The 13,338-nt window shown below is 43.9% G+C and overlaps 1 protein-coding gene across 1 annotated transcript in view; it reads right to left on the bottom strand.

Annotated features, from left to right (window-relative positions):
* Nucleotides 1–13,338, bottom strand: part of EEIG1 (estrogen-induced osteoclastogenesis regulator 1) — a 39,249-nt gene that overhangs the window by 11,291 nt on the left and 14,620 nt on the right. The window contains exons 3-6 of the mRNA XM_062590998.1: nucleotides 6,007–6,127; nucleotides 5,642–5,671; nucleotides 1,741–1,857; nucleotides 1,174–1,220 (exon numbers count right to left, since the gene is read on the bottom strand). Of these exons, the coding sequence (XP_062446982.1) occupies nucleotides 1,174–1,220; nucleotides 1,741–1,857; nucleotides 5,642–5,671; nucleotides 6,007–6,127 (315 nt within the window). The remainder of the gene's footprint in view (nucleotides 1–1,173; nucleotides 1,221–1,740; nucleotides 1,858–5,641; nucleotides 5,672–6,006; nucleotides 6,128–13,338) is intronic.

Raw genomic sequence — 13,338 nt, 5'->3', positions numbered from 1 at the left:
TCACAAAATAAATTGAGTTAAGAATTAAATGGCATTGCTTAATAAGAATGCAAGATAATTTATCCACTTTAAGCTAGCTCCTAAAATTAGACCTTTTAGTACAGAACATTGCTGCTACAAGAAATGACCTTAAGGTAAAGCTTTCTTCCTTTATACTGTTCTAAATCAATGCAAAATGTTTTCATTTGTACACAGCAATCTTGCTGTATATAGTCCAGTTTATAGCACACTATGGCAGACTGGCTCGGACTGCAAAGTCTTGCTACTTTACACATAAAGGTTCATTTTGCTAGTATATCTGTTAGCTGATTCCCTAACAACTCCTAAAGCAACAAAACCCCTTCATAGCTTAAATGCATTTACTCTTTCTTATAGTGACGCTTTAAAATAAAATTACTGGATTGCAGTTTCTCTACTAATTAATATAAACTGTGAGCCCAGGTCCCTATAGAAGAAACGAGGAATTAAAATGTTTCAGTGTTGCAGTATTTTTTCTGCTGTTTTGATTCAACATTTTATCTTGTATGATATTATTACACAAATGCTGAAATGTATCTGTTTCTAAAACTTTTTCTTCGCTGACCTTTTCCTTCTCCAAGGTCACCCAAGTTTTGTCACCGACCAACCTCAGAACTATGAGAGTTTCCACCACTGATTTAAAACACTGAGGTTTGTTATCAACACCCATTAGTTTCCAAATCTTAACTGACACAAGCACGACTGTTTCCTTCCCAGTCCTTTGACAGAATCCAAGGGACTGGGAAATCATATTTAAGGGTAAAAAAGAGGTATGAAAAATACTTTTTCCTCCACCTCATATAGCAGTAGTTAAAACTGACACACAATTTAGTAGACCTTTGCAGGTGACCCCTCACATCTAGCATCTGTAGATGTTATCGCTGATTCAGACATTCAGGCCCCCCAACCCTGTAGCAGACACTTCCTTTTCACAGCTAGGTAAAACAGAGCAGAGAACACGAACAAAGCAATTGCACAGTCTGGCTATGCTACTCTGGCTGATTCAGCAATCGAACCAGTTTCAAGACTTTCCCGGTACTTCTGAATCCTAGGGACATTTTTTCCCACTTCCCAGCAATTAGTCTCCAACAAAGATCTGCAAAGGAAAGAGGTGTCCTCATCTCCCCAGAACAGGACGAGCACCTAGAAACTCACGTTTTGAAGCAGGGGTCTCCTGAGAGCAGGGACATCCCGATCGTGACCTAGAGAGAAGGGACAAGGCAGGTCATTAGTCATGCTGCAGGAGGCTTCTCACTTCACCACGGCCAGGAGATCAAGGTCTACGTGGAGAGATTATGAAGACCTAATTCCGCTCTCTCAAACAAACAAACAAACAAAAAAAACCCACCCAAACAAACAACTTTGTGGATTTAGCAAGATACTTCCCCTCTCTGTCCCAAGCACTGCCATCACTAACTCCTTGTTGCAGCAGTGGGACAGCAGCCTGCAAGCCTAAGAATGTGCTTCAGACCTTTTTCTCTGTTCACACTTTCCTTGATGAAAAAGTGCTATTGAGGGTCACCAATACACACGCCAAAATACCAAGGATAATGGGAAACTTCCCAAATCAGACTAGCAGCATAAAATCAAACTGTTTTGCGGCCGAGAAGTTCCACATTGGTATATAACAGGATTTTCTTTCAGGCCTAGCACTGCATTCTGGCAACAATCTTTCTGAGTTCAACAGTAGGATTCCTGCTGTGGCAGTACTGACTGCTGTACCTTTAGGATAGAGTTGTCTTGTCGGGTGTTCTTTGTATCATATCCTTCCAGCAAACAGCAACGGACAGTGGATCCAGAGCCCGCAAATTCTGCCAGATTTAGATCAGCAAAGCCCAGCTGTAGCCAAGAAAATAATGGCGAGGGGAGAAGGAAAAAATAAAATAAAATCACTCAACAGAAAAATAGTGTGTGTCACACAGACCAAAGGGAAACAACATATCTGTGAAGTCAGGCAGAAGCATGAGCCTGCACAAGCTGCCACACGGTTGTGGTTACAAGGATCTCTTATACTTGAGGATTGGAAAGACCACACTTAATCCTGAGTCAGGTGAACATTCAGAAGCCTGCAGGAAGCCCCGTGCGGAGGAAGGAAACGCAGCTGTAGCTCTGGCCAGGACAGTGTTAACCGTCCTGCAGCCATTGCATAACCAAGGACATGGAAGGCACTAGGTCAATGATGTGGAAAAAACAGAATCACATATGCAAACATAAGGCAGTCTTTGTATCGGGCCATCCCAGAATGCTCCGGAGCATGTGAACCAGGAGACAAACGGATATTGCTGCAGCTGACAGTGACCCTGTCCTGAGAAGCAAAACACAGACGTTCAGGACAGCAATTTGGAAGTCAGTCCAGGTGTGGCGATTCAGTTGTGCAACTCCAGAGCCACGCAGCAGGGCACGGGGTTGTCCTGTTATCCCACAGGGCAGCTGCTGGGCTGGGGTACTCTTGCAGCAGAGATTTCTCAACATCTGGAGGATCTAACAAGCAAGTGGGACGTTTGAGAGGCAGAAAGGAAAAGAAATCTTTGGACAGATTTAGCTGGGGGCTTTTTCCTCTAACAAAACAAAGGAACCAAGTACATGAAAATGCAAGACAAAATTGAGTAGGGAAGAGGAGAGAAAGTTGGTGATGACAGGCAAATCCAAAGAGGTTATTGATGCTTCAGCAGTAAAGATGAGTACAATGAAGAGTAGTTTTGTTTCTCTGATTCCTTTTCTCACAGAATAAATCACAGCTTCTTTCACTCAGAGCTGTTGTGAGAAAAGTCAGTTGTCTCATCTAATTGGATCAGAAAGAGATTCTGTACCTAGATTTGACCAAACAGTCTGGAAAAAACACAGAAAGCTCGTATCGCTTCTACAGACAGGTCAGCTTCCATGAAAACGTCGAGAAAACATAAGGGAGGCAAAAAACCCTCTGAGTTAGCTGTTGTATTGTGTGTGACAGTACATTTGTTTTACCCTGGTGTGACACCTGGATGATAAAACTGAACTGTGAGCCTCAGTCAGCAAGCACAGCCCTGAGGAAATGTGGTGCTCGGTCAACCGTGTGAGCTGATCGGGAATTACAACACAAGCCACAGGCTCACATAACAACTCTGGCTTCTATTGCTCCAAAGCAAAAGTCTAAACCATAGCCAGGACATGCCTGCACTAGATAAATGATAAAATAAAGTGGTAAAGTGGGGGAGGAAGGAACATTTCTTCAACAGAAAAAGGAAGGAAAAACCCACCCTAACTTAACTCCCTCTTTTCTCCCTACTTCAAAATTCCCTTAACTCAAGCTTTTTCCAGTCTTTGCTGTAGTTGTTCCACAATCTCATAGTAACTCTTCTAAGCCAAGGGCCACATTGCTTGCTGAAAATTCATCAATAGAAGAAAAACAGTGATTATTATTTTTTTTTTATCTTTCAAAGAAAAATAGGACAGGAAAGCTCAGAGCGATCTGCAATGCTAATGTGACTTCAGTGTGACAGAGTTGGAAGGCAGTGGGAACACAACATGACCACATCAGCAGAGCAACATGGCATAGGAGCAGCCCAGATCCAACTGCCGCTTCCTCTGCCAAAGCGCTAACACACTCCAAGACCTCCTCCGTAAGAAGGTGGAGATCAGAAGACAGTGTGGGAGAAGGCTGCAATGACCTATATGGCATGCTGAGGTCAGAAGCTTTTTTCAGGAAGCAGACTCCCAGTAGATGGAGGAAGGATCCCTTAACAAAAGGATGTTTTCAGATGTAACCTTTCAGAATAGTTTCCTCAGTTTTCCAGCCAGCTGATGGTGTTTTCTTCCGGCTCGGGGAAAAAGTTTCTGCTTTATCAGTTCTTCCTGTTGGCTCCCGCTCTATAACCTCTGACACTGAAGTGACATTAACGTCAAACTGAAAGGTGAGTAAGTCTATGGAAATTCAACTTCTAGACAGGCACAAACAGCCTTGCACACAAACAGCTAAATGACTCTTAGTCCTTGCTAGAGAGGGATCAGAGAGGCCATTCACAAGTTGCATTTTCCTCAACATCTACTACCATAATTAGAGGTGATTTTAATTGAATGAGTATAGCTTAAAAAGGTGAGGACTTACTGTTTAGGAATGGAAAGACAGATCCACGTTAAAGCATGAACACACAATGTCAACTTCTGCTAGAAACATTAGGAATGCCAAGTAACTTGATTCTGCGATGAAGACCTGCCTGGAAAAGGATTTGGGCGAGTCTGGTCCAGATGCCAAGACTGCAATGCATAATCACCCCCTCTGCAATGACATCCCTGGTCTCTGAGCTGCCAAAATGCTCAGATGCTCTTCTGTTGAATTCTAGGAGAATTTACCTGTCTAGAAGGAGCTGTGGAAAGATACTAAAGGACTATTGCATCCAAGTGAGCTGTTCCACCTCTTAACAGGAGACCAAGCAAGATATCAGCCCAAGACAAGACAATTACTTGAGTTTTGGCCTCTAACTCTGGGTTGGAGCAACTAAATTTTTTTTTAAATGCCACTAAATTCAACTGGAGACTGAGTAAAATTGAAGTAGGTTAGAGCACTGCCTGAATAATAGCTCAGGTTAACTCCACTGTGAAGATGTGCCTTTGGGCTTCTTTAAATTCTGCATTTCTAAATATTGTGGGAAGTTTCAGGATAGACAGTAGAGGAGGAATGAGCTGATGCATTTATTGTGTCTCACAGGCACGTCTCTTCTTCCAGCTATGCTGCTCCCTTACTGGGCTGGCAGCTCTGCAGAATGGAGGAATAACCCCCGACTTAGTGTGAATTTAGTGAAAGAGAAGTTAATGGCCCCAGAGACCCATGTCCTAATTAACCACAGAAAAGGAACAGTGTGGGCAGCAACACTGCCCTCAACCCAGACAGTACGACAGTACGTAGGACCCCGCAAAGCCTGTTACATCCATGGCCTCAGGAACGATACTGCTTAGAAGAAATTCTTAGAAGCCTGTGTCTGATCCGAACGTCTGTTTATCTGAAACTAGCATCAGCAATTCATTTTCAAATAAGTGTGGTTACAGGCTTTGCACAAGCTCAGCTTTTAAGCTAACACTGTCTCCTGTTCCAGAACAGAGGAGAGAGGGTAGAATCCAACTCATTGTCTGTCACGTGGCGTGAACAAGAGAATAGAGGAAGAAGGAATAACATCCCTGCTTATCAATTTGTTTTTGCCTCGAGGTCCCCTGTGCTTTGGAAGGCAATGATTTCCACAGCAAATTCCTGCTTGTGCTCACAATGCAGCGAGGTACCTACCACAGCTGGTTACCGTGTTCCAGAGAAGAGAATTGGAGTCAGTATTTCTTTATTAGCTAAGGGTGGCCAGAAGCCAGAGAGTTCACATCTGACTCAGAACTTCCCCAAAGTCTGAGGACACGCAGATCATCTTCCCAACCCCCTTCTCAAATCCACATCTAGTGCAATCTGGATCCTATCCCAGCAAGTCAATTTTTTTAGACAATCACTTAACTCAGGCTTAAACTGAAAATGTTTCTCCAGGCTGTTTCAGACAGCAATCATGCTGCTTTCTGACCATTCAACCATTGGTTTCTAACAGACATAAAGCACTAGCAAAACACAAGACTGATCATCACTCTGCCACATTTGCCCTTTCTTTGCTCTTACCTTGGAGTAGGTTTTTCCACCCTTCAGCTCCTATAACGGGAGACAAAACAAACAGGAAAAGAAGTTATTATATATGCTTGGGAAACAGGGGGAAAGTCATTAATCAATACTGGAATTTGCTCTCAGGATTTCACAAACCTCTCTCTCAAGGGTACCATGGCCCTGGTCCCTCCCACCCTCCACCAAACATCTTTGCTGGGGAGAGAGGCTGCAAGCACTCCTTTCAGTTTACACCCTAGCCCAAACAATCTTCCTTCCTACCACTGTTTATGCAAATTTTGTCACAAAAAAGGAACTAGAAACTAATGCCAATACAGACATTGTCAGGTGGCAGTGCCTGCCAGAAACAGAAGCTAGATGCTCACCTTTCGGACAGATACTCGGCAGATGCAGGGGTCCAGGAGCCCTGTGGCTGGGTTGGCACTCATTTTACACACGAAGGTGAATTTCTTTTTCCAGCGGACACAGTTTTCCTGAACTTCTTCTCTATGGGAATTCAAGAAAACATAGCCCTCAAAAAAGGTACAAAGTCAAAGCAATCCCAGCTATTAAAGTGTTTCTTTCTTCTTATTTTTTTTTAATGACTGGCAACCTGGTCTGCAAAGATCTTTTTGCAACATAACTCACTGCACACCACCTGAAACTGCACCAGAGTGTTATGGCACTAGCAAGCAATTTCACTAGTCAATGTAGATAAAAATTCTATTTAGGTTACAGGCTAGACTAATCACCTCATCAACATTTACCTTTAAAGCTCTCACAAGCTCTTCAACTTTTCCTGCTTAACTGGTTTAGCTCAATTTATTGTCCGGTAGGGACAGAGCCAAACTTCATTAGTGAACTGGGCTGCAAGTTCTCAAGCTTATCTTCCTACAACAATGTGCCAGTTTTGTACGGCCTTTTGTACAGCAAGCATGCTATCTGTCCCGGACTGCTTGTCCTTTCTAGGCAGTCATCGTGCTCCTTACGCTGGGAGCGAGCCAATGCGAACTGCCAGCTCCAAGGAGGACAAAAACGCACGTGGAAGTGCTCTTAGGCACAAGCAGACAAGGACCCTGAAGACTGTGCTTCAAACAGTGCAAGTGTTTCAGATTGTGACTGCAAAAGAAACTGTGCTGGGCAGAGAAAAGGTGATTTTCCTTACATAGCCTCTTACTAGACTACCCCAGTGAGCCAAGAAACGTATGAACTAAGTGTAGTTTGAAACAGCGAAGAGAAAAGAGTGAGGCCTCCTGAGTGCAAAAGCTGCTGCAGGTAGTTTTCGCTTCTGCAAAGCCCTCAGAGGAAGCTGAATTTAGCCTTGCAAAGCAGGAGGGTTCAAACAAGCATGGAGAGGAGGTGTGGGGGCCTTCCACAAGGCTCTCATTACCGACTGATCCTCTGCAGGCAAGGAAGCCCAGCCTGATCCATTTATAGCTCAGATCTTGGCCCTGAGCCAATTAAGATCTCCAAATAATGAGGCTGGGAGAGCAAATGCAGTGCTATCGACAGCTATTAGCTAGGGAGTTTGCATATCACTCTTACCTTGTCTCTTGGCACAGGACAAAGGAGCAAGGGCACCAGATAAACTCTTTTTTAGTAGGGAGAGGGAAACTTCCCAAACCTATGAGACACAGGCACAGCAGCAAGATACAGAGACTGGTGGCGAGGGGAAGAAAGATCAGTCTTAATATTGCTTCAGCCCTGTTCTGGGAAGGAAGGAACAGAAACCAGGGCACAACCCAGCAGTCATTTCTGTAATCTTGCGATGACTGTAACACGACACAAGATACCAGGGACTGGATCTCAATCCAGGTCCCCCTTCTAGCCCTCTGATCTACTTCTGTGGGACGTGAATATGCTGGCTAAGGTAAACGCGGCAGAGAACGAGAAAAAGAGTAGCTGACAAATAGCTACAAGGCATAATCCTCTGTAACGCTGATCATCCCCACCTAAAACATGGAAAACAGAAGGCAGCAATTGCCTCCAGGCAGTAAACTTAAACTCCTTTCATATAGAGCTAAGGCTAAGTTATTGAAAAGTTAGGTATCTAAGTGCAGGGGCGACGGGCAGGAACACCCTTGAATCTGGGGTTAATTCAAGATAAGATCTGGTCCTCATTCCTCCACTCAACTCATTGCAACACCTGCAGACAGAAGACACACTTCCAGAAGGATTAAAAAGGCTTTGTATATAATAAAATATTCATTGACCCAGCCTACTTTGTCAAGTTAAATTTCAGATATGTTAAACTCGACATAGCAGTAATCAGGAATGGAAGGAAATTTCAGAGACAGATGAAATAGAATCCATCAGATCAGAAAAATGCTTGCAAACAGGTATATGCTTCAGAAACGCAGGGAACATATCTTAGATGCAAAAAATACTGAACATTTCAGCAGCAGAGTCTTCTCCTTTCCTCTGAAAAGGACCTGCTATTCTGCAGAGCCAGGCCAATGCTAATTTTGCTGAAGTTATGCCAGAACTTCAAAATGAATCTTGGAAGGCGGCTAGAACTGCATGATCTTCGAGTCGGTACAGGTACAATAGCCTATTGCTACAAATCTAGTTCACAAACATGTTTAGGAGCTCTAACTCCTGTCACAAGATAATGTTTAAGTGACTAAGCTTTAGCACAATACAATTCACACTCCTGAACAAAAAAAGCCACATGCTCACGGCTCCCCACAGCTGCTTAGTTCCTTAGATCTGCAAGAACTGCTCCAATGTTTGAGTTTCCTTACTCATGATTTCTCTTGCATTACAACGCAACTATGATTAAGCATCTGCTGGTTTGCTGTTAAGTCCAATGAAAGCAAATTACTTCAAAATGTGGTAAGAAGTACTGATTAGTGATAAAGAGCTCCTTCACAGCTAATTTGTTGTTAGCATAAGCTCTGCTAGCAGACATTCTGCTTGTCATTACGAAGGCATGTTGGCCCTCCAACGCTTCTCCTGCACACACTGCACTGCGCAGGCGATTAGGAAAGACACAGGAGAAGGATTTCGGGGGGAATCGTCACAGAGTACCGCGGACAAGACCCAGGCCTGCAGGTGCACGCATAGCCTGGGGCCTTGCATGCCTTCTGCACAGGACAGAAAGTTTACAAGATAAAATTCAGAGCTGCTTTCCAGTCACAAGCCTCTTCTTTCAACACTTTTTTTTTTAAATGAGTTTATTTTAGAGGTAGGGGTCAGGTCCATATCATCAGACAAGCAAGAAACAGCACTACTGTTTCAAGCTAAACTCTTAAAAAATGTATCAGTTCCACATTTCCTAAAGATGGCAGGTGGGAAGGCAATAGGCTTCGAGTGGGCTTTGTCTATCCGCCTCCCATCAAGCTATCGTTAGGTCGGTAATCAGAGAACACATAAACTCCCCAGAAACAACCAAAAAAAAGTAGCCTCAGATGAGAAGCAGTTTCATCCTCTGATGTACAGTCAGGAACCACCTCACAGAAGCTAACCAAATACAAGAAGTGTGGTGACGGATGCATTGAGAGAGGCGTTTCCTTCCATCTTAATCACAAGGCACCTAAAAGCAAAGCAGAAACTATCGGCTTAAAACCAGAAGTGTCTAATTTTAAATTTTACTCTGTATTTAAGGAGCCAGGAATAGATCAGACTGATGCCTCATACTAGGTGCCAACTCAACAGGTCTTCAGAAGTTTTATTTTAAAAAGCTGTCTGTTACCATTCTGCCAGAAGTCTGAACTCCTGCCAAGCTAAGCTTTGCCCCCTTCTGACTAAAGACTTATCCAAAGCTGTGTAATTACTCTCCCAGGCCTAAATATACCACCTCAAAACAAACCAGTCCAAGCTTGCATCAGTTTTTGTGAAAAGTGGAATTCCAGAGAAAGCTTTTTTGGGGACTTCAAATCCTTCGGCTCTCCAGCAGCGGCCTACAAGCCCCCGACTAGCCAGAAGGGACAGTTGGCTGCGTCCTCCTAGCTACCACCCTCCCCGTAACGAGGGCCTACACCTACTGCTCACAGAGCGCCTACAGAAGGTGTTTCGCCATAGGGTGGCATGGATCTACACATGGGAAGCATGCACAGCAACAGCCCACTGGTTTATCTACCTTTATATCCCAATACAGAAGCAACGGCATACTTTGGGAAAGCTACAGGGCCTCTTTGGGCTCAGACCTTACACGTATTCTTGCTGCAGCTCTGGAGTTGGCAGGAGCGAAGCAACAGATTTCACGGAAGAGGCGTTTACCGACCGATTTCCATGCCACGGACAGAGCAGCACTGTTACGTTCATAGTTAGCTTTGTGGCTTTCTGCAAGTTAGCTAAAACCAACACGGAGGAAACACTTTTAGAAAAAGGCCATATATAAAATACATGCCGTTTTTGACTAGTGTGGGTCTCTGTCCTATGTAAAGCCTAGCAGGGGAAACATTAGAAGCCCAGACAGATTAAACCTTCTGTTTACAGACACACAATCTGCTGAAATATTTTTGCCCTGTTGAAACATTTAGAAAAGCAGATGTTTCACTTTTACTTTATGGCAGTAATGATAATAAAAGCCACTTAGAAGTATAAAACTTCATAAAAAGGCCATACGCTTACCAGGAAAACAAAGACAACCAAAAATAGTTTTCTAATGCCAAACGTTTCAGTAGAGCAATGTGTTCCAGTCTGATGTTTCACATGCAGGAGCAGATGTGGGAAAAATCTCAGGCTGAATTAGATAGGGTACAGACAAACGAACGCAAAGAGCTTTTTACTCAGGTTCCCTCCTCCTCATTTACAGTAAGGGCAAGGGACATGCGTTACTATTTCTGATGCCAAATCCACATACTCGCTGTCACCCCCCACTTGCTAAGATGTGGATCTGGGTCAGATCCTTCAAGCAGAACTAATCCTCCCCTTGCTTGTAGCAGATGGTATTCTCCACTCTCCTTGCTGCTTCACCACTTCATTCAGGAGGGCAACATCATTGAAGAAACATCTTGATCCGATAAGGCACGAGAAAGGTAACGACGCCGTTGTAAAAAGGCCATGGAGCTAAGCTGCAACTCACACTCATTTAAGCGCAGTAGACTGAGAAGAGATCTTCGGCGGCACTGACACGCTCCAGCAGCCGTCAGTCTTTGGGGGAGGAAGGTAAAAGAGCAACCTCAGTGCCGGCACTCCATGAGCATTCCCCAGAACCACAGGGAAAGAGCGCGGGAGGCATCAGGAGATTGCAGCAAGGGAAAAATCACCCATCTCCCGCAGCATTTCTTTACCCTTGTACCTTGGCTCTGCTTTCAGCTGCAGAGAAAGATACCTCTAAGGCTCCTAACCGACTCCTGAGCACTTCCAGAGGCTGAATTAGAGGAGGAACTCTAACCTTCCCTTCGCTAGGAGTTATGCTCCAGACAAACTCAGTCAGGTGGTAACTATTTTAGCCAGGTTATCTAGTTCAAAGCTGTAGAGTAAGAGAGACTTTTGGTAAGGCCCATGAACAACCCCAGAAAAACCTGTTTTGAATCTGACTTCTAAGTCAGTAACCAGCATTTCCACAGCTGCATTTGTCACACTCCAACACATACACCAGCCTACAAAACCAGTAGGTCCCCCTACAAAAAGGGGGCCCAATCTCTATCTATAAAGCACAGAAAATATCAAGATAAATGAAAATATATGTAATAGAAAGTCAGCCTTCATCTAGCCATTGGTTGGTTTAGAGTTATTATCCAAAAGCTGTAGGTACACTCAAATAGTGAGCTTAGGACAGTGCACTTAACTCCAGCACAGGTATTATTAAAGGAAACTGCAGCTCTGAGGCTTTGCTATCCAGATGCCTTGCACAGAAATGGAAGGTGGAGGAGAAAAACAAACAAACAAAAAAACACCCCAGCAAACAAGATGCACGATCAGCATCGTGGGAATATACTACACCAGTAAAGGCTAGCACTGCCCTATCTTTACCTGTTGTCAAGCTCAAGCATGCCAAACGCAGGTAGAAAGTGAAAGCAAACAAGACACAGCAACCAGGTGGGGCAATGGGAAATTCAGTGGAAATATATCCCAGGAATGAGACATATGACACCATATCCATTGGGGAACACTGTATACGTTAGTAAAAAGCAGCTGAATATACAATGCTTTGAAATCCAACGATGGTTTAATATCTGGAGGTGTGCAAGCCCCTTGATGGCAAGTTGATTACATGGAGAGACTCTGTCGTTCCTGACCAGAAGGAATAGAAAGGACAGCTACTAACTCTCAACAATAAAGTTGCTCTGTTTTGACCAGGCTTACATCACTTACCAGAACAACAGCCAACCCGAATAGCTGAATGGCCCCCTCCCTCTGCAAACAACCCCGTATTCTCCAGCTGACAAGCGCTGCTTGTTGTGTAGCAGACATTAGCAGTTATGATGGAAAAATGGCTCAGAGACAGATGATGTAAACTGTGTTACTAAGAGAACTAAGCAAGCCTTTGTCATTTGAAACAAGTCTTATTTGGATGTTTCACTGCAACTGTTTTGAGCAAGAGCTATTAAGGTCACCACATCCACCACATACTCGCAAAGTTCACCCGTGCATCCCTGTAAAACCCCCGTTGATGAACCATGGTAGATGAGCCTACCTATTCACATCCCTGTCTAAGCCGGAGCTTACACCTATCCACTTAGTTCTTCATTTGTCCCAGAGCCAAGCTATGGATAGGCTCTCTAAATGCTGAATGAAGTGCGTTTTTGGGGGAGCAAGGTGAGCTCTAACAGGGGCTTCATCAACAGTTGCTCATTTCTGCCCTGCTCCAGGACATGGACAAACATCCACTTCCCAGGCAGTTTGGTGGCCTTTAAGGGGGGAAGGAATGAGAGAACAGGGAAGGATAGTGCACGGGGGAAAGTCAGCACAGGAAAGCAGATTTCACTTATATAGTTAATAGAACCACTTGAATAATCCCTGTTTTCGTGGATTTGTCCACTCTCCAGTCAAAAGGGTTAACAGCAACTGGACAGGAAAGAAAACGTTAATGGAAGAATTTTCAACTACAGTTGAGATACCAAGGTAAGAAGTGGTCAAGACTGTTTCACTAGAAAACAAGACAGTGCCAAAGATCTGAAAGGCAGGTGAGGAAAGAACTGGAGCAAAACCCAGCAAAGCTAGCATGAAATAAAAATATGATACAAAGAACAGTTTAGAAGGCCTCCTAAAATATAAGCTGGCATCTAATAGGTAAACGACTGACTTTTTCTGGAAATGAGATTGAGGCCATAAGATGCCTACTTCCAAAGCAGCACAGCTTTTGAACTGCACATTACAGTTCCCTCCAAGGTGGTGATCAATTTTGATAAAGGTCCCCTAACACAGGTCAGGCAGTTATAATACCCACTGGGGAACTGGGGTAGCAGTCAATCACCAGGAGAAAACTCTGCAGCATAAGCACTCCTAGCTGTACGGTTAACAGCTTCTTTGACAGGCAGCGCTTCAGTTATGCCTGGCCTCCAGTCACATGCATCCAGACATGTGTCTTTTATAAATGACAGCTATGAAACCCTATACCTCATGTGGAACGTCCCATAGGCAAAAGCTTTCCAGTACAGTATATCTGACATACTCCAACTCACTGTACAGGGGAGGCACGCTGTCCAGCACATCCAGGCCTTCTAAAACCTTAGGCCAGAGGTGTGTATTTTAGAAAAAGACTATTTTCAACCACTCATGGTATCCAAAACTTAAAACCTCCAAACATGAAATATGCTAAGAGAAAT

The sequence above is a fragment of the Rhea pennata genome, chromosome 18, assembly GCF_028389875.1.
Source record: "Rhea pennata isolate bPtePen1 chromosome 18, bPtePen1.pri, whole genome shotgun sequence".
Classification (NCBI taxonomy): Eukaryota; Metazoa; Chordata; class Aves; order Rheiformes; family Rheidae; genus Rhea; species Rhea pennata.
The sequence above is the reverse complement of the archived record's forward strand: the minus strand, read 5'-3'. Positions and strand labels throughout refer to the sequence as shown.